We start from the raw sequence: 24,091 nt of genomic DNA, 5'->3' as shown, positions 1-24,091 counted from the left end.
TTCCTTCTGGTTTTGAGTTTCCAGGGTGCACTCGGGCGATGTTTGCAGCTTTTTCCCCACACCCAGTAAGGCTTTTTTCTAAATGAAAACTGAGGTTTTCATGTAAGCATGTGGCTGCAGGAGCTGTGGCTTTAAATAAAACATCATATATTGCCAAACTCATGGTACAATTGCAATTATATCAACACTGAGACAAATATTGGGGCCAAGAGGTAAATTCACTGAGCAGAGAACAGGCTAAGTGGGAAGCAGGAGCTCAATGAGATCAAAGAAGGAGCGAGCAGGATGCTTTGAAGCAGGGAGGTGCCAAGGAAAATGAGTGGGAATGAAGATCCTTTCCAGAAACTGCTGGGATTCCCTTTGAGACTTTTTTCCCCACTCGACTTCCCAAGAAATTAATTCGACTCCAGCCTTCGGCACTCACGTATTGTTATGTGGCATACAGCAGTGCTACTCTGATGATTCATTTACTTCCCTAATTCTGTCTTCCAAAAAATGAGGCCTCCCTCCATGTGTTAATTATTCATGTCAGGCCAGGCCTCAGCTACACTCCACAATAGACTTCACTTGTTTTCAATATCTGAATTAGAAAACAATTGTATGCAAAGAGGCCTTATAGTACAAACCATTTGATTATTTTAACTCAATATTTTCTTGTATCTTGTTAACATGGCTGAAGTGCTCTGGGTGGCCAAGGAAAATGAACTCCTGCTACAAGTCTATATCAATCAGGAAACAGAAATGTAAAACTTGCACTACATTTCATTTTTTCATCCTTAATGTACCACTTTCCTGTCACGACAGGTGTATGATATGAAATTGTTTTCAGAGAGCATTGTTTTTTTCCCTGTCTGTCCTTCAACTTTTAATTTTTCTCAGTTTCTTCAGTAATTGTGGGTATACTTGGTTTTATCATTTGATGGAGTGGCTTGACCCACAAGATATGCTTCATTCCAATGATAAACATTACTGTTGTATTTCTGTCAAAACAACAGAGATGGAGGTTTCGTTGCAGACTATTTTGCTTTCTGTGGCTGGTTCTCTTTTGATAAAAAGTAGCTGTTATTTGTCACACTGACAGGTACACCTACTGCGAAATGCTGGCGATGAAGTTACCATCACTGTACAGTACCTCAGGGAAGCTCCATCATTTCTAAAGCTCCCATTAGGTAAGAAGAAATTAATGGGTACAGGTAATTTCTTTTCCCCTTTGCAATATTTCTCATAATGAGCAGACACAGAGAAATAATCTTATTTTCAGATAGAATATAATATTAATGGAGATATCCCATCTCCTAGAACTGGAAGGGACCTTGAAAAGTCATTGAGTCCAGCCCCCTGCCTTCACTAGCAGGGCCAAGTACTGATTTTGCCCTAGATCCCTACGTGGCCCCCTCAAGGATTGAATTCACAACCCTGGGTTTAGCAGGCCAATGCTCAAACTACTGAGCTATCCCTCCCCCCTCCCATATTTTACTGCAAGAAGCTTTATTCGTTAATGTACATTATTATTTAATGTTCAATGTGTAAGAATCTAGGCCCAAATTTTTAAATATATATAGGCGTTGCTGCGCTCTGTGTTGCAATACTTAAATCAGTGGTCTCCAACCTTTTTAGGTTAAAGATCACTTTTTGAATTTGAGAACAACCCAGGATCTACCCTGTCTCTTCCCTGAGGCCCCATCCCTTCCTGAGCCAAAGCCCCACTCACTCCACCGCTCTCCCCCACCCCCACTTACTTTCACCAGGCTGGGGCTGAGGGGTTCAGAGTGTGGAGGGGGCTCCGCGCTGAGCCTGGAGCGGGGGGGAGGGGTTGAGTGCAGGAGTGAGGGGTGCAAGCTCTAGCAGAGAGTTTGGGTGCAGGAGGGGGCTCCAGGCTGGGGCAAGGGATTGGAGTGCATGAAGGGGTGTGAGGTGCAGGCTGCGGCTGGGAGGTGCTTACCACAGGTGTCTCCCAGTCGGCAGCGCAGCAGGGGTCAGGCAGGCTGCCTACCTGCCCTTCCCCATGCCACTCCTGGAAGTGGCTGGCTGCTGGCACATCTCTGTGGCCCCTGGGGGGAGGGCGGCAGCGGGTCTCCATGCACTGCCCGCAAGCACTGCCCGCACCTGCAAGCGCCGCCTGTGCAGCTCCCATTAGCCAGTTCCCGGGCAATGGGAGCGGCGGGGACAGTGCTAGAGATGGAGGCAGCATGTGGAGCCACCTCTCATTTAGTGGCCACAGAGATATTATCCATTAAATAGTATCCATTAAAACCAGTGCGAGTGGCAACTTACCAGTGTAGAAAAGGTATTTTTGGAGTATGATCTGCACACAAACTATAGAATTTTTTTATTTTGTGAATTTAGGCAATGTATTTGATAAACTATATTTGTATGTTTCTAACTCTTCCACCCAAATATTTTATAAAATAAATGAAAGCATGATTAGTTAAATAATGATCATCAGCAAACTTCCACTGTTATAAGGCATTTTAGAGTAATTTTAAATACCTGTTTTTAAACAGATTTAAAGGCCTGAAGAAACTACTAAAAACCCATACATGCCCAGTAGTGTTCAAAACTTGGTAGGGGTTTATTCGGTAACTTTCCCATAGAATGTGGTTTTAGCACGTCTGGCTATATAAAAAACATTTATGAGATACAGCGACATGGCTGCTTGGAAAAATTAAATAAAGTTGAATCATTTCTTTCTTCTCTAGTTAAAATATGTGCATAAATTGTTATGGAGAAGATGAGCCTTATTGTACAGTTCTATGAATGTATTTCCATTTTTGCTAAGCCCAACAAATGTGCATGGAATAGAAGCATATAAAAGGCATATGGACATGAATGATTGTCATCCTCTGTTATGTGTTATTAAGTTAGAGACTTGATCAGCCTATTAATGAGAAATGATTTAAGAGGAATTTCAAGTGATTGCTGCAGACAGAATAATGAATTTTGGTGATAATGAATGTGGAGCTGTGAGTTTGATTTTTACATGCTTTTATCAATATATTCAGATTGCCATAGTAAATTCAATGTAAAACATACATTATTTCAATGTGAAGTTTGCACAATTAAGCACGCAAAGAAAAAAAAATGGAAGAATTAAATCTAAAAGCAAAACCTAAACCCTGTGCTCTTTGGCATTTGCATTGTAATAGTATTTAATTATGTAATCACAAACTATTTCTAATATAATATATGTTATCTATAACCCAAATAGACATACATTTCTCAGATAAGTTGCCATCAAACAATATGTTTACAGACAACCTCCTAATGCATACATGCATGAGGAATAATTAGCTCAAAACTTGGCTTTTGAGCACATAACCATGCAATATGAACATTGCAATAATGTGTTTTCTTGCATTTAATTTCCCAATTAAAATAATGAATATCTCCAATTCTCTAAAATAACAGGCATTCACCAACAAAAAATCAGATCCATTAATAAAGTTTACATGGCCACTTAATAGGCACCATTCAAGCCAAGTGCTAAGATGTATTTACAAACCAGTGCATGCATATGCCCTTAACCTGTGACTAGGGAATGTAGCTATTAATTTTAATGGGAGATGTGTGGCTAAATTCTCTATTCAGCTTTCAAAAACTCAACCTTACTGTAAAAAGGCTTAATCTGACAAACTCTTAAACATGTGAGTAATCCCATTGAGCAGTCTGTATATAAAGATATCTAACTGCCTTCATCTGTCTCATCCTGTAAAGTATAGCCTATGATCAGATGCATACTGTTGCTTGTCATGCTAAAAGGCAATCACGTCTTTGTTTTTGTACGATGTCTTATTTCACCAATTTTCACACTGTAATCCTTCCTCGGTTGAAATAATAATGGATTGTTTAATATTTTAAAATAGTTAAGCAATTATCTATTTGATTTTCAGGTTCCCCTGGACCATCCAGTGATCATAGCAGTGGAGCTTCCTCACCTCTCTTTGACAGTGGTTTACATTTGAATGGAAACTCAACTAACACAGTAAGCAAATTGATTCCAGTTAGTCTGATTATAATCTGTTACCACTATCTTCCCAAACCTAATTTCAAATGGTGAATGAAAATGAATCTCTGTCAAGGGTATTATCATAAGGCCATTGGCTAACTTCTAAAAGTTTGAAACAATACTTTTTCAAGTGAACTTTCACATTTTATTGAATTTCATAGAAATACAGAAGTCAAAATATTCCTGCCATGCCAGAAGACATTTCAAGATTTAATTAGTGAGAAACCAGTTTACATGCTAGGAATGAGAAAATGAAAAAGAAAAAAGGAAGGTGGGGGGGGGAGATAAGAAAATTGTATTAGTAATATGTCTACGTTGAACCAAAATGAATGCCAGCTATTTTACAATCCTCAGCATGTAGTTAAGAAATGGGCGGATGTAATACCATGCAATGGTCTGTTGGATCTGCTGTTTAGAGCCTTTTTCAAGGCAGGCGATTATTCACCAAAGCTGTGGCATGTATGATAGTTTTAGCAGATAGCACCGTTGCTTCTTTAATATAAAGTGTGTGGGTACACAAAGAAAGTAAAAAGACACAAACAGCCCCTACACCCTCACCCTTCTTTTGCTGACCTGTCACAATCCTAATTTTTACACTTGGGTGCCAGCTTTCCCAAAGAGGATGGGAAGGGGAGGAGCAGTGATGCAGCCATAGCTATGACAACCTTTCACTTCAACCAACAAAGTGAGGCTAGTGTAGAAACAAGGAAAACTCATATTGCACCCAGTAAAAGGGTGTGGTAGGAAACTTCTAGCCATGCTTCCCCAGCACTCCCAGAGGCATTGTGCATCAGTCCAGCTCATTGTCTCCAGGAGCTCCGACTGGGATAATGCACATCTGCAGACACTCTCACTGTAGGTCACAGTCTTGCTGTAACAGGTCTGTTGATGCACAATGCATCAAATTCATGTTTCTTCTCCATATCATCAAGGCTCATTACGCTTTTGTATTTTTGATTCATAGTGTCGGTTCCCTCATCCCTTCAGCTCAGGCAGTGTTGTCTGTCTCTACTGCCTGCTTGTCTGCTGCTCTCAGATACATCATTGTATTTTCTCCCATAGCATCTTTCCTTAATGATGCCCATTCCCAAACTGATCCATAAGGCTAATACTCACTCCACCACCAGGACTTGATGACAGATGACATTTTGATTAAAAAACTAGAGCAATATAAAATTAACATGGAACACATTACATGGATTAAAAGCTGGCTAACTGATAGGTCTCAAAATGTAGTTAGACATGGGGAATTATCACCAAGTGGGTATGTTTCTAGTTGGGTTCACAGGGATCGGTTATTGGCCCTTCACTGTTTAACTTTTTTATCAATGACCTAGAAGAAAAACGAAAACTATCACTGATAGTTTTCAGACTACAAAAATTGGGGAAGTGGTAAATAATGAAGAGGACCAGTCACTGATACAGAGCAACCTGCATCTCTTGGTAATCTGGGAGCAAGCAAACAATATGTGTTTTAATACAGCTAAATGTAAATGTATGTGTCTAGGAACAAAGAGTGTAAGCCATAGTTACCGAACGGGGACTTTATTCTGGGAAGCAGTGGCTCTGGACAAGATTTCAGGGTTGTAGTGGATAATTAACTGCGCGCAGGGGTGGCTCTATGTATTTTGCCGCCCCAAGCATGGCAGTGAGGCAGCCTTCAGCGGCATGCCTGCGGGAGGTCCGCTGGTAACACGGATTCGGCGGCATGCCTGACTGCCACCCTCACGGTGACCGGCATGCCACCCCCCGTGGCTTGCCGCCCCAGGCACGTGCTTGGTGCGCTGGTGCATGGAGCCGCCCCAACTGCGCATGAACTCCCAGTGTGACACTGTGGCCAAAAGGGCTAATGGAATCCTTGGATGCATAGAAAGAGGAATCTTAGTAGGAGTAACGAGTTTTTTGTACCTCTATATTTGGCACTGCTTGAATATTATGTTCAGTTCTGGAGTCCACAATTCAAGAAATGTTGATAAATTGGAGAGGGTTCAGAGAGGAGCCATAAGAATGATCATAGAAAGAGATAGAACCATAGGGTTAAAAGGGACTCTGAGGGTCATCTAGTCTAACACCATGATAAAGATTATTAGAAAACATGCCATACAGTGATAGACTTAAAGAGCTCAATCTATTTAGCTTAACACAGAGAAGTTTAAGGGGTGACTCATTTATTACCTATAAGTACCTACACAGAGAACAAATATTTGATAATGGGCTCTTTAATCTAGCAGAAACAAGTATAACATTATCCAATGGCTGTAAATTGAACATTTACTGGAACTAAGGCATACATTTTTAATGGTGAGAGTAATTAGCCATTGGAACAATTTTCCATCACTAGCAATTTTTAAACCAAGACAGGATATTTTTTTGAAAAGATGTTCTAGGAATTATGCTCTAGGAATGATTATGGGAAACAAAAGAGACAGTTTACCATCTAACCCTACGGCAACAGACAATAGGTAGATATACACAGCCTAGGGAGTATAGGGAAACAATGAGACAGTACTAGTCAGCATGATAGGCAGTGGTCACAGCACACTAGCTGCCTTATCATTGTCAAGTATTTTATAGGTATCATAGCCCTTCAGAGGCAGGTACCATTTATGTTTCTACAATGCCTAACAAAATGAGGACCTGTTTCTGATGGAGGCTATGGGATAAATAATATTATTAGATACTAGAAAGCTATTGTACCAAGTATCTGAAAGAGACCTTAGCCTCTCCAGATTCTAGACATCTCTACGCTACTTCCTTCACCCTCCATGTGTGGTTTTTATGCTATGGTTCCCAGATAACATAGTGATGAGCTCCAGTATAAATGACCAGATAAAAAGTCTAGTGCACGGCTGAGGACTAAGTACATTGGATACTATTTTGCTATATGGTTTGCCCTTTTACTGTGCATTTTGGGAACTCCTCCTCCTTTTTGGGTGATTACTATGTGATGTATTACTGGTCTTGGTTTACCCCATATGCTGATTTTTACTTATTGTATAGGGTTACCATATTTTGTGCCTCCAAATGGAGGACACTCCACGGGGCCCCGGCCCCGCCCCAGCCCCGCCCACGCCCCTGCCCCAACTCCGCCCCCTCCCCAAAGTCTCCGCCCCTCCCCTGCTTCCCGCGAACATTTGATTCGCGGAAAGCCTGAAGCAGGTAAGGGGGGGGAGGCGCGGACCAGGCTGGCCCCCCGGCGGCTCCAGCCTGGGTCCGCTCGGGCCCTGGGGTGCCGGCCCCGGCCCAGCACCCCCGGCCCGCCAAGCACTGCCGGTTCCCGGCCCGACCCGGCGCACCCCCCGGCCCCCGGCCCGGCCCGGCAACCCCGGCTCCCGGCCCAGCGACCCCCGGCCCCGCTACCCCGGACCGGCTCCCGGCCCCGCGGGCCCGCCCCCCCGGCCCCGGCCCAGCTCCCGGACCGGCCCCCCAGCTCCCGGCCCCGCGACCCCGGCTCCCGGACCGGCTCCCGGCCCCGCGGGCCCGGACCCCCGGCCCGGCACCGCGCCCCCGACTCCCCGCCCGGCCCCGCGCCCGGACCGGCACTGCGCCCCTGGTTCCCGGCCCAGCACTGCGCCCCTGGACCCCGGCCCGGCACCGCGCGCCCAGCTCCTGGACCCCGGCCCGGCACCGCGCGCCCGGCCCGGCTCCCAGCCCGGCACCATGCCCCCAGCCCGGCCCCGCACCGGCCCCGACCCCAGCCAAAGAGGCCCCGTCCGAGCACCACCGAGCCCTCCCTCCCTCCCGATTTTCCCGGACATGCCCGGCTTTTGGGGATTTCCCCCCGGACAGGGATTTGAGCCCCCAAAAGCCAGACATGTCCGGGAAAATCCGGACGTATGGTAACCTTATTATTGTATAAAATTAAAAATAAATTATTGGAGTTGTATGGACCCATAACAAAGAAAATCAGAGTTTGTTTCTGAGATGGAACACTGAAGATTGTGGGCAAAGCTCAAAATCCTGTAGCGAGAGAGAGAAAGAAGAGGTAAATATCTAAAACAGTTTAGCTTTTAAATATCCTTGAACCAGATCCCTCTGAAGTTTCACAGTCTCACAAGAGGAGCCACGTATGCACACAAGAAACTATGGAAAAAAGTCAAAGCAGAGCAAAGTGCTGCATGGTATATACTTGGCCCAATAGAAAAGTCACAACCTTCTTTCATAGGAAAACGTTTGAAAAGGTTGCCCATTACTCCATGAAAAAGCAGATGAAAAGGCAAGATTTCAAATGTTCTGTAAAGAAAGTGGTCTTAGCTTCTGAGGTGGCCCACTAAAAGCATAGAAGCAGAGATACTTCATCAAAGTAAACTGTGATCAAAACAGGCCAGTGAAGAGGTCATGAAAATGTCAGTTGCAAACTAAAGGGTTTTTCTATTTTTTTAATAAATGTCATTTATACAGTTTAAAAAAAAGAGACCAGGACTATTGTTTTTCATGAATTGCTCTCTTCTAAAAGTGGCCCAATTTGCTGTAATAGTTTGTAATGATTCTCAAAACCCTTTAATGGAACTCCTGGACAGAGGAGATCAGATTGAGCCCAAGAATGCTTATTTTTCTTATTCTATTGCAGTAGGACTTAGAGGCCCCGTCTAAGATCAGTTCCCTACTGTACTAGGCATTATACAAACATGCAGATAGTCAGAGAGAAGTCCTGCCCCAAAAAGCAATCTAAAAAGACAAGACAGACAAGAGATGGGAGAGGGGAATTACTATGTCCCTTTTACAAATCTGACTGTCTATCTTGGGTACTTATATGGTGCCCTTCACCATAGTTTGATTGCCATTCAGTCTAGTACCTTACCCGCAAGACCATGCTTTCAAGTGTGCTCACATCAGAAATACACATGCTTGTCAATAAACCGTTTCCTTAGCAATGAGTCCCATTAAATAAAAATATCTACATATTCTCTGGAACTATGTGAAAGAAAGAGAAAAGTACCTTTTAGAACTGTTTGTGCCTTCTTTTTACATCTTCTGCATGGTGCTTAGATTCTGTGATAAACGGTAGGCTGCTTGGTAATGATTAGTGATCTGTATTCCCCAATATAGTTGTGTTAGACTATCAGAGGGAAACAGAAGTCCCTATGCACTCACATGTAGATCCAGTCACAAGACCAGTGAATACAAGCCAATAGTGTGAATCGCTTGCTTCGTTGTTGGGTAGTTAGACCATCACAGGGGTATTCCCCTACATGGCCTTGCTGGCCCACTGGGAAAACCAGTTTGATGCAAAAGCATGAATTAATATCTTGTCAGTGTAAAAAGGACACCATTGTGCAATATGGTTGTTGAGGCCAGACAAATCACGAGGGTGGGGGCTTTCAGAAAACTCAGATTCCTTGAAATAGGGGGAACAGACTGGTTGTTATCCAGGAAACAAGCTGAGTTCAGGCTGGGTCCCAAGAGCCCATTTTTTTGGCTTCCTAAAAGAATGTAACTTGGTTCTGTTCTCTTGTATTTTAAGAGGGAATCCTATGTAATTTAGCTTGTGGTGAAGCATAAGATGACATGAGACTAAATATGCTGAGATAAGAGCCTCTTTTTTATCTCTAATGCTTTATTCCAACTGTTACATAAAAATACTTTGTTTTAAGAAGGCTGTTGATCACTAAATCACAGTTCACAGGTTCACAAAAGGAGGAAATGCAGGAGCCCAAAACTCAGTTGGACCTGAAGGGTGATAAGTGCTTGGTACACACAGGATACTGTAATTAGATCCCAGTGGAAGAATCACATGATTCTACCCCAAGTCAGTTAAGGGCAAGAGACCTAAGACCTGAGCTAGGTGCTCTTGGAGACACTAATAAAGGGGCAGAGGTGCAGCCAGCCTGCAACCATGACAGATACTATAGTGACAGGTGCTTTAGAAATGTGTGTAAGCTAGATAGGTGGGTTAGCTGGGGAATGTTTAGGCTGCAAGTAGCCAGACCAGTGAGTAGCATATCCCACTTCTATCCTCTCTCTACAATATATAGTTCTGTTTTTGAACATTTAGATATTGACTGTCATTTCCAGTTGAACAGACCATTTTTTTCTCTTATTGTCTAGTGAACTCTGAAGTTTGAGTTTATTCTGCATATCTGTTTCCTGCTGCTTTTTTTTTTTTAATTTCCCTTTGAAGTTTCAAGATTTCAGTTGAGTGCCCTGGCTATGAAAGTAACTTACCTAGTAATATCTGGTAGACTCAACCACCACTCCACATTTGAAAACCTAGGATTCCATCATCAGGATGAAAACATATGGTTATGAACTGGATGAATCCTTGTTATGAGTGGAGTTAAACCCCCCCATTGAGGTTGATAGGTGTGAACTCACCCTTCAAATAACATAGGTGAGGGCTTATGCTTACAGTTAAGATAAAAAGGTGAGTGTGAACGTGCCCAGGAGCTTTTGGCTGAGTATTGTTTTGCATAGAAAAATCGGGGGGAGGGGATGTGTGAAAAAAGCTGGGATAGAGCTTTTGGATCTGATGTTCACTCAAGAGCTCTAGGATTTATAAGCTACGAAACTGCTCCTCTGCTCATGGTAATGTACAGGACATTGTACGTTACTTGTAAATAAACAAGATTGCAGAAAATACCAGACTTCATCAATTTCTATTTCCAACTGGAACATCTCCAGGGCCTTGAATTTTGACTAACTGCTTGGGACAAAAAAGGGGCAACCCTATTAAGAGTTTATTTCTTGAATCTCTAGCTGATTTCCAATTCATGCTGTTTCCTTTAGAAATGTATGAGCATAAAATGTGACAAATACTAAGTATAGCTACCTTGTTTAGTACTGGCTATGCTCGTGAAAGTAGTCATCATTATCTCAGTCTTCCATTGGGAATGCTGAGGAGAAAAGGGACAAGTCACAATAGATGAGCCCTGCCAGGCGCATTTCAATATTTCAGATGGCAGCTGCTGCAGCAGCAGTCACAGCTTAACTGCACTAGGTGTCAAAAGAAAACAAACAGTACAACTGTGTTTCCCTTTTTCTGTTGTAATGAAATATGAGAGAGGAGAGGTGTCATCTTCTGTACTTGCCTTAGAAAAGCAAAGCTCTCTTTTTTAATACCGCTGTGGTAAGGTTACATTTCTGAGAAAATCATTTGAGAAGGAGGGGAAAAAAAAAAACCCCTATAAAATGACCTTTTCCATTATTCTACCAGGGTAGATTTGTTCCCTTCACTATATTTTTAATTTCCTTACCCAATCTGTTTAAATAACTCAAGTAATGGAGATTTCACTACTGCCTCTGAAATTATTTTATATTCTAGTTATTCTCAGTGTTAGAAAGTGTTTTATAATGAGTAAGATTGCATGTAGAATCTCTAAGTTGGGATTTTCAAAAGTGTGATACCTGGGTCTAATTCACTGAGTTAATGGGAGTTTTACTATTGACTTTAGTGGGAGCAGAGCTAGGCATGTTTGAAAGGCCTACCCCACTAATATTTTAAATATCTGGCTCACCGTTGCCACTTTTAATACTTCAACCAACCTTGTTTGTGCTCATTTTATGAAGTTAGGCCTGATTGAGCAGGTGAGTAATCCAGTCTCTATTCTGCAAAGAAATTAAGTGCTCACTTATGTTCCACTGAAGTTAAAGTTAAGTACATGTGAGTTTTCTTGAATCAGGGCCTTAGACAACAACCTTCTGAAAGTGTAAATACTGTAGAGATAAAAGAAACAAAAAAAAATTATAAGAAGTGCAATGTGAACGAACATTAACTAGCATTTACTGACCATGGACATCTAATGCCAGCCAACGCAATATCCATTGAAAAACTGAAGATAATATAATGATTCATGATCAGGGTAGAAGGCTTCAGTTTTACAAATAAGAGTTGGCTCAAACCCATATTATATATCATCGGGGGGGGGAGGGAGAACTACCTGCTCTGGGCAGGTGTATCCAATAAGGGCGCCTGCTCAGGGGTACAAGTGAAGGCCAACAGCTGATCTAGAGGAGGGGAAATTATTCCCCAAACTGTGGTGAAGGTGGAAGAGCTACAATCTCAGAACCATCTGCTGTGTGCAAAAGGGTTTCTGAGAAGGGGGTTGGTGTCCCCAAACAAAGTCACTACTCTACATCTCCTCTGTCCCAAGGAGATATAGCGAGCCAATGGGGTTCAATGAAATATGGTCCACATTTTAGGCCAAACTCCATAATGCTTATATTATCCACAGATTTTCCACCTGAAATGTACTAACCCTAAATGAGGTCATTACCAGGTTTCGCTAGTCCAAGAGCTGAAATGATACAACATTGCAGTTGCTGGAATAGCCAGGGTGAGACTCATGAATAAAGGTCACCATTTTGTGGTGAATGCAAGTCTACTGTATTCTGGAGTAACCAGGCATATAAACAAGATGGCACACATCCTCCAACCACTTTTTAATAAATCACTCACAACGTGGGACCCTATCATTGACTGTTATACACCAGAGGCATTTCTATGGGCTGCTGTCCATCACTGTAGTCTACGCCCCCACTGAAGAAGCTACAGATGCTATTAAAGATTAATTCTATGAGCATCTGGCAGCAATGTTGCCATCTATTCTGCTGTACACGCAACTTGCTCTACTTGGAGACATCATGATGTACCTAGTCATCCCAGAAATGGCTTCAGAGCTATTCTCGGGCCATTTTGCTCCAGAGCAATAAATGACAACTCTGAGATTACTGTCCTTTTGTGCTTCTCACAACATTACCTTTACTGGCAGTTTGTTCAGGCGCTTAGATATCTATCAGGAAACTTGACTATCCAACAGTGACCAGACGAGGAAATGAGCTGGTCCTGCATTAGTCCAGAATTGTAGTATAGCAATGTCATACTGGGACTACAGAGGTGCAGAAGCCCCGGCAAACACTAGTCATCCTCTTGTGGCTAAAATGGCACTTGCTGCTCAATTTCAATTAAGTTTGAGGCACAACACATATATAAAAATTCAGCACTTGCTAACACAATGTCACAGTGAAAAACAAATTTGATGCACTAGGTACTCTTCTGGTTGATATAGAATTAACCTAAATGGCCACAAGAACAGACCATTTCTCCAGATCATTTTGAATTTTAATCCTATTCTCCAAAACATGTGCAACCCCGAAACGCAGTCCCTGACCCTGAAACTTGTGTAGCTGCATCTATGTTGGAAGAGGCTCACTCTGCCATAAAGAAACTGAAGAAGGCATGCTACTAGACCCAACAGTAGGGAGAGGGATAGCTCAGTGGTTTGAGCATTGGCCAGCTAAACCCAGGGTTGTGAGTTCAATCCTGGAGAGGACCAGTTAGGGATCTGGAGCAAAATTGGTACTTGGTCCTGCTAGTGAAGAAAGAGTGCTGGACTTGATGACCTCTCAGGGTCCCTTCCAGTTCTATGAGATAGGTAAAACACCTGAACTTCTCAGAAGTGCAATAGAGCCGTGCGTGTAGTATTACTCTAACTTTTTTTCTGGGCCTGGACTACTGGGAAGGTACCAGCAGAGTGGAAGGAAGGGACCATTGTCTCACCCTATAAGTGCACTGGATATGGTAGCTAAAGACCAATAACTCTGCTCCCTGCCCCTAGAGAAGTCCTCACATATGTCCTACTCACCTGACTCCAGTGTCTTCTTGTGAAACAATGTCTCCCAGAACACTTGGGCTTCACTGCTGGGCAATCTACAATGGACACTATACTTACTCTCGCATTTACCTGAGATCCATCATGAATTTAACCAGATAGATCTAAAGGCAGTCTTAGATTTTATTGATAGAGCTGCCTTGTGAAAGGCCATACAAGAGGCATCTGCGTTCACAATATCCTCCTGAGGCTAATTCTAGATCTACATAATAGTTCAGGGAAGCCATAGGTCTGAGAGATTTTACACTAGATCTTGGATAAAGCAGGGATGTGTCTTGGCCCCAGCCTTGTGGTGTTGCACAGTGAATAAGCTCCTTGAACGTATTTCAGCAAATATCGGTATAACTGTGGGCTTGTCTTCTTTTACCAACCTGTATTATGCAAATAATGTTGACCTCTTTGGGCAGGACACAGTTTCAAAGATGCACTGGAGAGCTTCCAGCACAAAGCAGCTGCCCTTGGGCTAAGGATTTTATTTGGCAAAAACAAAAATCCAGAAGTTGGTGCACGACATCTGTGCTTCCAGCCAAACTGTAAATAGTAGATGACTTCATCTATCTGGGCAGTAAATTGTCATCAAATGGGCAGTCAGCCAACCATCCTAAAGAGAATTGTTTTAGCAGCCTTAGTCATGAAGGACCTAGCATAGGGTCTGGAGCCAAAAGAAGATGGAACTATATATATTGGGTTCCCCCAAGACCTCTTCCACTCGGTCCCCCAAAAACGTAATTTGACTCCAAATTCACTCAAGTTCCTTTATTTGGCACATTAGTAAAGCTACACTGAGTTGATCAGACTCAAATGCAGTGGGTGGATTCAATGAACATCACAGATACAAAGTCATGCAACAAAACTTTTCCTTATATATATTTCTAACAACACTAGTTCCTAACTATACACTTCATAGACAAGCTGGTTACTTTACAGGAACCAATCCCTGTACAGCATGCTCTATCCGTGCATAATCTGACCTTTACCTTATTTTATATTTAGGCTTGTTTAATAATACCAGGATGTTCTTGCTGCTCTTAGCTAGCCATCCTGACTCCAGCATACTGCTTGTTATGTCAACTTAATCTTCCATTCAGCTTTCTACTCAAGGCACTAAGAAATGAGGCAAGTTACTTATGTCAAGCCAGGCCTACAATATACAAAAGTACAGATTTATAAAACCTGCATACTTACATTTGCATACATACTCTCATATGGATCTGAAACGTGAACGTTGCTTAAAGAAGACATCCAACATGGGAGAATTCTATATTTGACATCATCTGACAGAAAAAGAGGAACTGATCACAGAATTAAAAATGAACAGTAACTTAGGTTCAAACGATCATGACTTGATCACATTTATAATATCCAAACAGAATAAAGTCTCATCCAGTGTTATATATACACTGGGTGCTTTATAAGGGCTACTTTTACAAAGCTGAAAAAAATTGAGCCAGAGCAGCTGGGTGGAAGAATTAAATCAGAAAAATGTGAACAATAATTGGGAATTGTTTGATAACACTTAACTAGATGCCAAAAAAAACCAACACAACCAAGGAAGAAGGCTGTATTAGTTAATAAATTGACCTGGTTTAGAAGGGAAGTAAAGGAAGCTATATATTTTTTTTTAAAAATGTAACAAATGGAAGAAATGAAAGCTGATAGTAATGACTGTAAATCAGAAGCTAGGAATTGTAGACAAGTGTAGGGAAGCAGAGGGACATATGAAGAGACTTGTGCCCACCAGAGTTAAGGACAATAAGGAGGAACTTTTTAAATATATTAAGAACAAAAAGAATCCTAATAATGGACTTTGATTTGTTACTAGATGGAAATGTTAGAATTATCAACAATCATGCAGAAAAGGCAGAAGTATTCAATAAATGTTTCTGTTCTGTTTTGGGGGGAAAGTTGAAGATGTAAGAACATACAAGATCACTTTCCATCCCACTAGTATCTCAGGGGGATGTTGAACAGCGACTACAATTAGACATTTTACAATTAGCATGTCTGGATAACGTGCGTCAATGAGTTTTAAAAGAGCTGGTCAAGGAACTTGCTGCACCATTAATGTTGATTTTCATTAAATTTTAGTACACCAGGGAAGTTTCAGAAGAGTGGAAGAAAGCTAATGTTGAGCCAATATTTTAAAAGGGTAAATAGATGAAGTGGGTGATTATAATCCTGTCAGTCGGACATCGATCCCAGGCAAGATAAATGGAGCTGCTGATATGGGACTCAATTAAAAAAGAATTAAAGGAGGGGAATATATTTAATACTAATCAATGTGGATTTATGGAAAAGAGATATTTTTTTGGATGAGATTACACATTTGGTTGATAAAAGTAAGGTTGATGTAATACACTTAGTCTTCTGTTAGGCAGTTGACTTGGTACCACATGACATTTTGATAAAAGAAAGATATAAAATTAACATGGTACACTATAATGGAATAAAAGCTGGCTAACTGATATGTCTCAAATAATTGTAAATGGGGAATCAATGAATGGGTCCCACAGGAGTTGGTTCTTGACCCTGTGCTATTTAACATTATTAATTAACTGAAAGAAAACATGAAATCATCATTGATAAAATTTGCAGATCACACAAAATATTGGGAGGGTGGTAAATAATGAAGAGGACAGATCACTAATACAGAGGAATTTGGATCACTTGGTAAAATGGGAGCAAGCAAACAATATGTATTTTAACATGGGTAAATGTGTACATCTAGGAACAAAGATTGTAGGCCATACTTAGAACATGTGGGAACTCTACCTGGAACCAGTGACTCTCAAAAAGATTTTGGGGTTGTGGTGGACAATCAGCTGAACATGAGCTCCCATTGTGAAGCTTTCGCCAAAAAGATTAATGCAATCCTTGGATAGGTAAATAGGAGAATCTCAAATAGCAGTAGAGAGGTTATTTTACCTCTGTATTTGGCACTGGTGCAGCCACTTCTGCCAATGATTCTCCAGCTTGGATGTTTATGGTAAAAATGAACTATAAATAAATAAATACATTTAGCAGAAATTCACTGAAAGTTAAAGAACTCTGGAGGTTATAACATTCCATTATTATCTGATCCAGGACCATTAGAAACTCTTTACAAGTATATACTTGGTTAACTTTTTAAATTTTAAAATGTGGCTTAACAAATAATTTATTTGTAAAAAGTATGAGTTATTTGTGGAAGATGATGGAAGACTGAGAAGGTCAACCCCTTTTGTATTGAACACACAAATTGGCTTTTGCGTGAAGTGATTTTCATTAGTTACTTTAATCAAGGCCTTCAAAATCCACAGTAGATAGGAAAGACATTCTCCCAGACATGCTACATATCCATAGGCCTGATTCAGGTAAGCACTTAAGTATGTGTTTAAGTCCCATTGACTTCAAAGCTGAGCACACACTTAAGGCTTTCCTAGATAGGCCCCAATTCAGACAGGCATCTGTGTCATTCTACAGGAGTGGTTATAAAAATATCCCCAAATCATTCTAAGACCTTGTCTACATGTCCGGCAGGATGTGGAGAGTACATGTAGCTACACGTTGCAGTGAAAGGCAGGTTGTATCTACACTCACTGTAGTGTGTAGCCACATGTGGCAGTGAAAGGCTCCAGCAAGGGGAGGCAATGGAGAACTGCCAGAGCCTTCCCCAGCTGCATCTCCTGCTGCCAGAGCTATTCCCCACTGCTGGAGTATTTTACTGTGGCATGGAAAGGCTCCAGCAGCAGATAGGATAACAATTCCTGTGCAGATATGGGGGGCACTGGTTCAGCCTCAAGAGAGCCATGTAGGTTATATACCCAAGGGTTTAGGAATTAGGGCATTATACCTACTCTATGCACCTAAACAGTGCTGCACTGTCTACACTGCTATTTATACCCATGCTAGCAGAGCATGCACTGTCAGTAGGCCTCATGCCACCTTAAGCGTAGATGTACTGTGGTTCTAAATGACATACAGCAAATGTGAAACAATAATATTAAGCCATTCCTACTGTACATACATTATCTCAAGACTAGCTAACCTTGCCATCACATATTTAAGAAAGACTAAATGCCATACATAGCCAAAAGGACTTCCTCATTCCCCTCCTCCCTCCCCTCCACAACATCAAAAAACAGCTCTTGCTGGTCCCACACACCACCACAGGGGTGGGTATGCCAAATAGGGGTGACCAACATTTGTTTGAAAATTTGGAAACAGAAAGGAAAGACATTTTCTAAAATGTGAAAGTGAGGCTGTGGCACCTCCCTCAGTACAGAAATCACAATCAGGAATGAGGATGCTGAAGGAGTCTGGAGCCCCTGCCCTGCTCCAGCAACCTTTAGCACCACCTGCTGAGCAGGAGGCCACTTTATTGTTTAGTACTGTCTGAGTTCTGAGCTCTCTTCTTTCTCCCCTCCATCTCTCTCAATAAAGCAGGTAAGAACCAACAGTGGCATCGCAACAACAGACAGTTTATTCCAAGAAAATGGATGTCTGATGCCACTGACATCTCCCCTTTTGGACTTAACCCGAATTCTTATTTATTTACTTATTTATTATTTCAGTTTCCATTGTTGTGTTACCACCATATATCCAAACATCCCCCTCTGTCCTTCCCCGGCTCCAGGAACATATTGCTCCAGCTCCAACCATGCCCAGGACTCAAGTAGTTTAAAGTTCCCAAAGGTATCTGACATTCACTCATCAAGAAATTCTGGATCCACAAATTGTGATTCCAACCCATGCCCTTCCTGGTTTGTGAAAGAGCCATGAACAATTGGTGCCACTCATGACTGAAATAGCCAATGCATCATTCAGACAAGGAATCTTCCCTTCCTCCTGTAAGCACTCAGTAGTCTGATCAACACTGAAGGAACTCACCTTGGATACATTGGTTCTAACTAATTACTGCTCAGTCTCAAACCTCCATTTCCTGAGCAAGTTCATACAGAAGCTAGCCAAAGGCCAATTTCAAGCTCACTTAATCGAAACTAATATTCAAAACCTAGCACAATATGGATCCAAACCAGGACATGGAACTGAAACAGCGCAAGATATGCTGATGGATGGTCTTCTCCTATCAATGGACAGAGAGTAGATATCCATTCTAATCCTTCTAGACTTCTCTGTAGTATTCAACACTGTTGACTATCCTGCTGTCTCATCTGTGAGAGATGGCAGGGTTCTAGAGTAATGAGCTAAAATGGTCTGATTCCTTCCTGCAGGGATGCTTTCAATGAGTAGTGATGGGAAATTACACCTCCGCTACTAGACCCTGCACTTGTGGAGTTCTGCAAGGATCAATTCTTTCTCCAGTCCTGTTCAACATCTGCATGCAGCCACTGCATGAACTGGTTGGACTTAAGTACTAGCAATATGCAGATGGTACACAGTTCTACTTATCCTTCACCACATACAACTATACCACTACCAACGAGATGGCCCAATCCTTGGATCAGAGAAGCTCATGGATGAAGAACAGCTGGTTGAAACTGAACTTGAGAAAGAGGAAAGCATTTTGAAGAGTTTTCAGCCATGGTACAATCACCCTGGGTTGAAGGCACACGCCAACAATTGATCAATGCAGTCTGATCTAGGAGTATTCTTGGATTCTTTGGTGACACTGAGCTCTCACATAATATCTGGAAGTAATGCTTTATGTTGGCAAGAAGACTGCCCCATCCTGGTGGAGGATGACCTGCCCTCAGTTATGTCTTCACCTCTTGGCTGGATTACAACAATGCAGTATATCTGGGCATGAAGCCTTCTACACTTATAAAAAGAAGGGGAGTACTTGTGGCACCTTAGAGACTAACAAAATTTGAGCATAAGCATAAATTTGTCTCTAAGGTGCCACAAGTACTCCTCTTCTTTTTGCGGATACAGACTAACACGGCTGATACTCTGAATTCTGCACTTATGAAACTCCAACTGGTATGGAACTCAACAGCACATCTCAGTAACATGGGGTAATATGAGCACATGAAACCTCTCTACACTAGCTTCCTATAGAACACCGAACCAAGTTCAAGGTCTTAACCCTTATTTTAAAGTCACTCCATGGCTTAGGTAAAAGATTGCCTAACTCTCTGGGAAGTCCAGGGTTGACAGCTTTGCTCTTCTGGCACAATAAACACACACTCTACAATAAGGGTAAAGTTGGTCTGTGTCGAAAATAGAACTTTACAAGGGCCAGTCTGTCACTATGGAATGAACTCCCTTATGAATCAAGGACCATCATGAACTTGACCACTTCTTTTCCTTTGACCTTACCTTTCTAGCAAACACATACCTGTGTGTCTGTGTATGTATACACACACACGGTGCTGTCAAGGCTGCTTCCCCACTCTGAACTTTAGGGTACAAATGTGGGGGCCTGCATGAAAACTTCTAAGCTTAACTACCAGCTTAGATCTGATCCGCTGCCACCACTCTCGATGCTAATTCCCTTCCCTGGGTAGCCTTGAGAAACTCTTCTCCAATTCCCCGGTGAATACAGATCCAAACCCCTTGGATCTTAAAACAAGGAGAAATTAACCATCCCCCCTCCTTCCTCCCACCAACTCCTGGTGGATCAAGATCCAACCCCCTTAGATCTAAACACAAGGAAAAATCAATCAGGTTCTTAAAAAGAATGCTTTTAATAAAAGAAAAAGGTAAAAATCATCTCTGTAAAATCAGGATGGAAAATAACTTTACAGGGTAATCAAACTTAAAGAGCCCAGAGGACCCCCCTCTAGCCTTAGGTTCAAAATTACAGCAAACAGAGGTAAAGACCCTAGTAAAAGGTACATTTACAAGTTGAGAAAACAAAGGTAAACTAATACGCCTTGCCTGGCTGTTTACTTACATGTCTGAAATATGAGAGACTTGTTCAGAAAGATATGGAGAGCCTGGATTGATGTCTGGTCCCTCTTAGTCCCAAGAGCGAACAACCCCCCAAAACAAAGAGCACAAACAAAAGACTTCCCCCCCAAGATTTTAAAGTATCTTGTCCCCTTATTGGTCCTTTGGGTCAGGTGTCAGCCAGGTTACCTGAGCTTCTTAACCCTTTACAGGTAAAAGGATTTTGGAGTCTCTGGCCAGGAGGGATTTTATAGTACTGTACACAGGAGAGCGGTTACCCTTCCCTTTATAGTTATGACAGGTGCTATGTGCATATATGCTATATGGTGGTTTTTTTTTAATGTCTTACAAAACAAAATACTCTACTGCAGACTTCTTCCCCTGGGGTGAGGATTAGCAAACAAATAACATGTGACGGTTGATAGTCATATTGCTTAAAGCATTACTGGAAAGCACTCCGCTACTATGGTGATGAGTGTAGTATAAGAACCCGTATAGAATTTGAGTAAAACTTGCATTGCTACTTTTTTCCACTTTCTTCCTAAGGGGAGAATGCAATTGTATTGTATTGGCCTGAAAAATGGAGGAACGTTTCAGGAGCCAGATGGTGTATATCATCAGAATTAAGTATTACCACCCCCCCCCCCCCAAAAAATATTTTTGTACCATAGCAGAATAAGTGACTCCCAAATAATTAAACTTCAAAATGAGGGGAAAAAACAGTATGAAGGGACATATCAGGTCAACATGGCCTCAATTTGAATTTGAGAAAACTAAGCTTTAACTAAACCTAAGAATAAATGATTTTTTTCCATTTTTTAAAATTCCTTTACAAGCAGGTTAAAAATAAAATTCCTGTAGTGCTTGCTAAACACACATTGGCATTGTGGTACTACAGAAAAACTGGAAAGTGAAATTAAATACAAACAAATATGAAACACTAATCTATTATTATTCCATCTGAGAGAAATGCAAAATGTAATATAACAGCATAAACAGTGAAAAGTAAATACGATTTTAAGTCTTTCAGCTTAAGTTATCTAAAGTGGGTTTTTTAATCTATAATTTGTAACTTGTGCCTTCATAAATAATTTTCATCATGTAAAATTATTCAGTTCCATATAGTTTTAAAATATACATATATACTACTTAATGAATGCAAGTCAGGAACAGTTACGACCAGGCATTATAGAACACAGTCATTTCAATGCATTCTAGAAAAAACACCCCAACAATTCATTTTAGCACTAAATTGTGAGGGATATCTGAGAGAAATTGAGTTGAACATTCAGTTAAAGACACTCAGTGAGATGTCTTCTTTTACAAGTACGTTTTGCCAAGGTTAACTATACATGTTTAATGGTAAAATAGTTATATACGATATGCACTTTCCGCCTTAAAAATATTGTTTATGTTTCTGATGTAAATCAGTTCAGCAGATCTTCAGCCAATACAGGGCTTGATCTTATAGCTCTTAAGAAGGCAAAACTCCAATGGATTTATATAAATTGGTGGGGAGGGAGGGAGGTAAGAGAAAAATCACAAAAACCTCTTAGGACTCAATTCAAGAAAGCAAATTTGTTCTTAAGAACATGCATATAGCTAAGCATGAATGTAAGTGCTTTCATAAATAAGGAGAGACAAGAACAGGCTTAAGTGCTTCTTTTTAAATCAAGGTCTTAAGGAATGCATCAGAAGAATGAATTCGGATTAACTTCCATGAGAGTGGTGGCTAATTAAGTATAGTAGATTTGGATTCCAAATTCCAAACAAATTAAAAAAACAAGCAAACAACAACAAAAGAAAATGCCTTCTGAGTCTCTAATGAACACTTATAAATAATTTGCATAATATATTTTAAAAATGAAAGATATGCTAATTAGTGCTGCATCCCCACTCCCAGCTGCTCCCTTTGCTCAGCACAAGAACCATCCAGAAAATGGAAATTCTTTCCCACAAAAAAATTGAGTTTTTGCAAAAATTGTTCACCCCAAATAGGAATGAAATGTCAGAAACAACATTTTTCATGAGCAGGGTTTAAAAAAAAAAAATCAATTTCAGGAGAACCTACATGGATTTTTTTTGCTTCCCAGCTGCCCTGCCCCCCAAATGAAATTGACTCAAAGTTGTGAAATTGTCAAGTGAGGGAGGCCGAGAGCCAGGCAGGCAGAGAATCAGCATCAGCATCCCCCCGGAAAGCTTTGGTCAATTTTACTAGAGCTTTCCTGTCCAGGTGCTGATGAGAAAGCAAACCCACCTGCTCAGCTTCTCCCCCATCTCTGGGGCCAGAGTAGAAAGCCCAGGTATTCAGGTCCTAAAGCTGGAGGGTAAGCTGAAAGGCTGAGTGCCCAGGATCTCTGCCACTCCAGCCCCAAAGCTGGAGGCAGATTCAGGTAGCTCAGCCTGAGCAGCCTTCCAGGAAAGCTTTTATCAATTTATAGAAGGAAAAACTTTAGCAAGGCTGAAATTTTCTGACAATGTATTCAATGGGCTCTACTAGAAATATTCTACCTCCCTTCACAATTACTTACACCTGTCAGTGGGCCAATTTTTCTAAAGGATTTCAACCTGGTTTATAAATTCATTAAATTACAAAAAGATTTAGACACTGTTTTGAATATCTGGCCCATAATTTCCAAAAAATTTAGAACTTTTAAAGGTAAGTTAGTGGGGGTTACATCCTGCTCATATTAAGTCAAATGTCAAAAATCCCATTGACTTTACTGGGGACAGATTGAAACCAGAATGTTCAAAGACAAAAGTGCACCCTGTCCCCCTACAACAAATCTGTAACTTTATTGGGCATTGAAATAATTTAATTTAGAAGATTCAAAGTGGAGGAAATGATTGTATCTTTGTAGATTTCTCTCTTCTCAGCTAGTTTATTTAACAAGAAAACCTTTATGAATCAAGCCAAATAGGCCCTGAAAGTTACTGTGCATTTAAGATAACAAAAAGTCATTGTGTACTTAACATACCAGAGATCCATTTTAACATGTAATCCACACTCTTAGAATTAGCAGAATCTGGACTCCCTTCTGTTCTCACATCCTTGACATACAGACTGTTTTCAAAAGATTTTATATTACCATTTTGCCCTGTATTTTATTTAAGTATCTTTCTGATTATGTTCTTATGACCTTCTGAAGTTAGTTGGAGCCATGTAGTTTTACCATTCATGTCAGATAGCTCCAAAATCAAATACTTTATTGATCACAAGAAACAGTATCTTGGAGAGTCAAAGATGTCTTGTAAGCGCTTCAGTGCTAGTTGTGATCAGCATTGAAAGTTTGTAGTAATTGAGACATTTAGAGAATTCCAGGAAAGAAGACCCGAGTCTGTACAATTACCTGTTTTGGGGAAGTCAGCTTAGATGGAGAAGTTAGCTTGATGTCTCTTGCTTTTCAGCTGTTTGTAAATAACTCAGGAAATAATTCCAGTCAGATAATAAATTTAATATAACATTTAACCCATAAATTACAAGGTAACTTAGCACTAACAGAACAATGTGAGATGAATTTATTACATTTATTTTAAAAAATGTTGACACCTGAATTCTGGCCCTGGAAAGGTGGCAGAAGGCTTGGAAAGGTCCTATTGGGGAGGTAAGATGACGACAATGAACCATGTTCTTGATTTTCTT

At 41.1% G+C, this 24,091-nt stretch overlaps 1 protein-coding gene across 4 annotated transcripts in view; it reads left to right on the top strand.

The window, feature by feature from the left end:
* Window positions 1-24,091, top strand: part of SNTG2 (syntrophin gamma 2) — a 467,752-nt gene that overhangs the window by 300,303 nt on the left and 143,358 nt on the right. For all 4 annotated transcript variants that reach the window (XM_008163718.4, XM_042848764.2, XM_024101595.3 and 1 more), the window contains exons 7-8: window positions 1,082-1,169; window positions 3,891-3,982. In XM_008163718.4, the coding sequence (XP_008161940.1) occupies window positions 1,082-1,169; window positions 3,891-3,982 (180 nt within the window). The remainder of the gene's footprint in view (window positions 1-1,081; window positions 1,170-3,890; window positions 3,983-24,091) is intronic.

This window comes from Chrysemys picta, chromosome 3 (assembly GCF_011386835.1).
Source record: "Chrysemys picta bellii isolate R12L10 chromosome 3, ASM1138683v2, whole genome shotgun sequence".
Classification (NCBI taxonomy): Eukaryota; Metazoa; Chordata; order Testudines; family Emydidae; genus Chrysemys; species Chrysemys picta.
The sequence above is the reverse complement of the archived record's forward strand: the minus strand, read 5'-3'. Positions and strand labels throughout refer to the sequence as shown.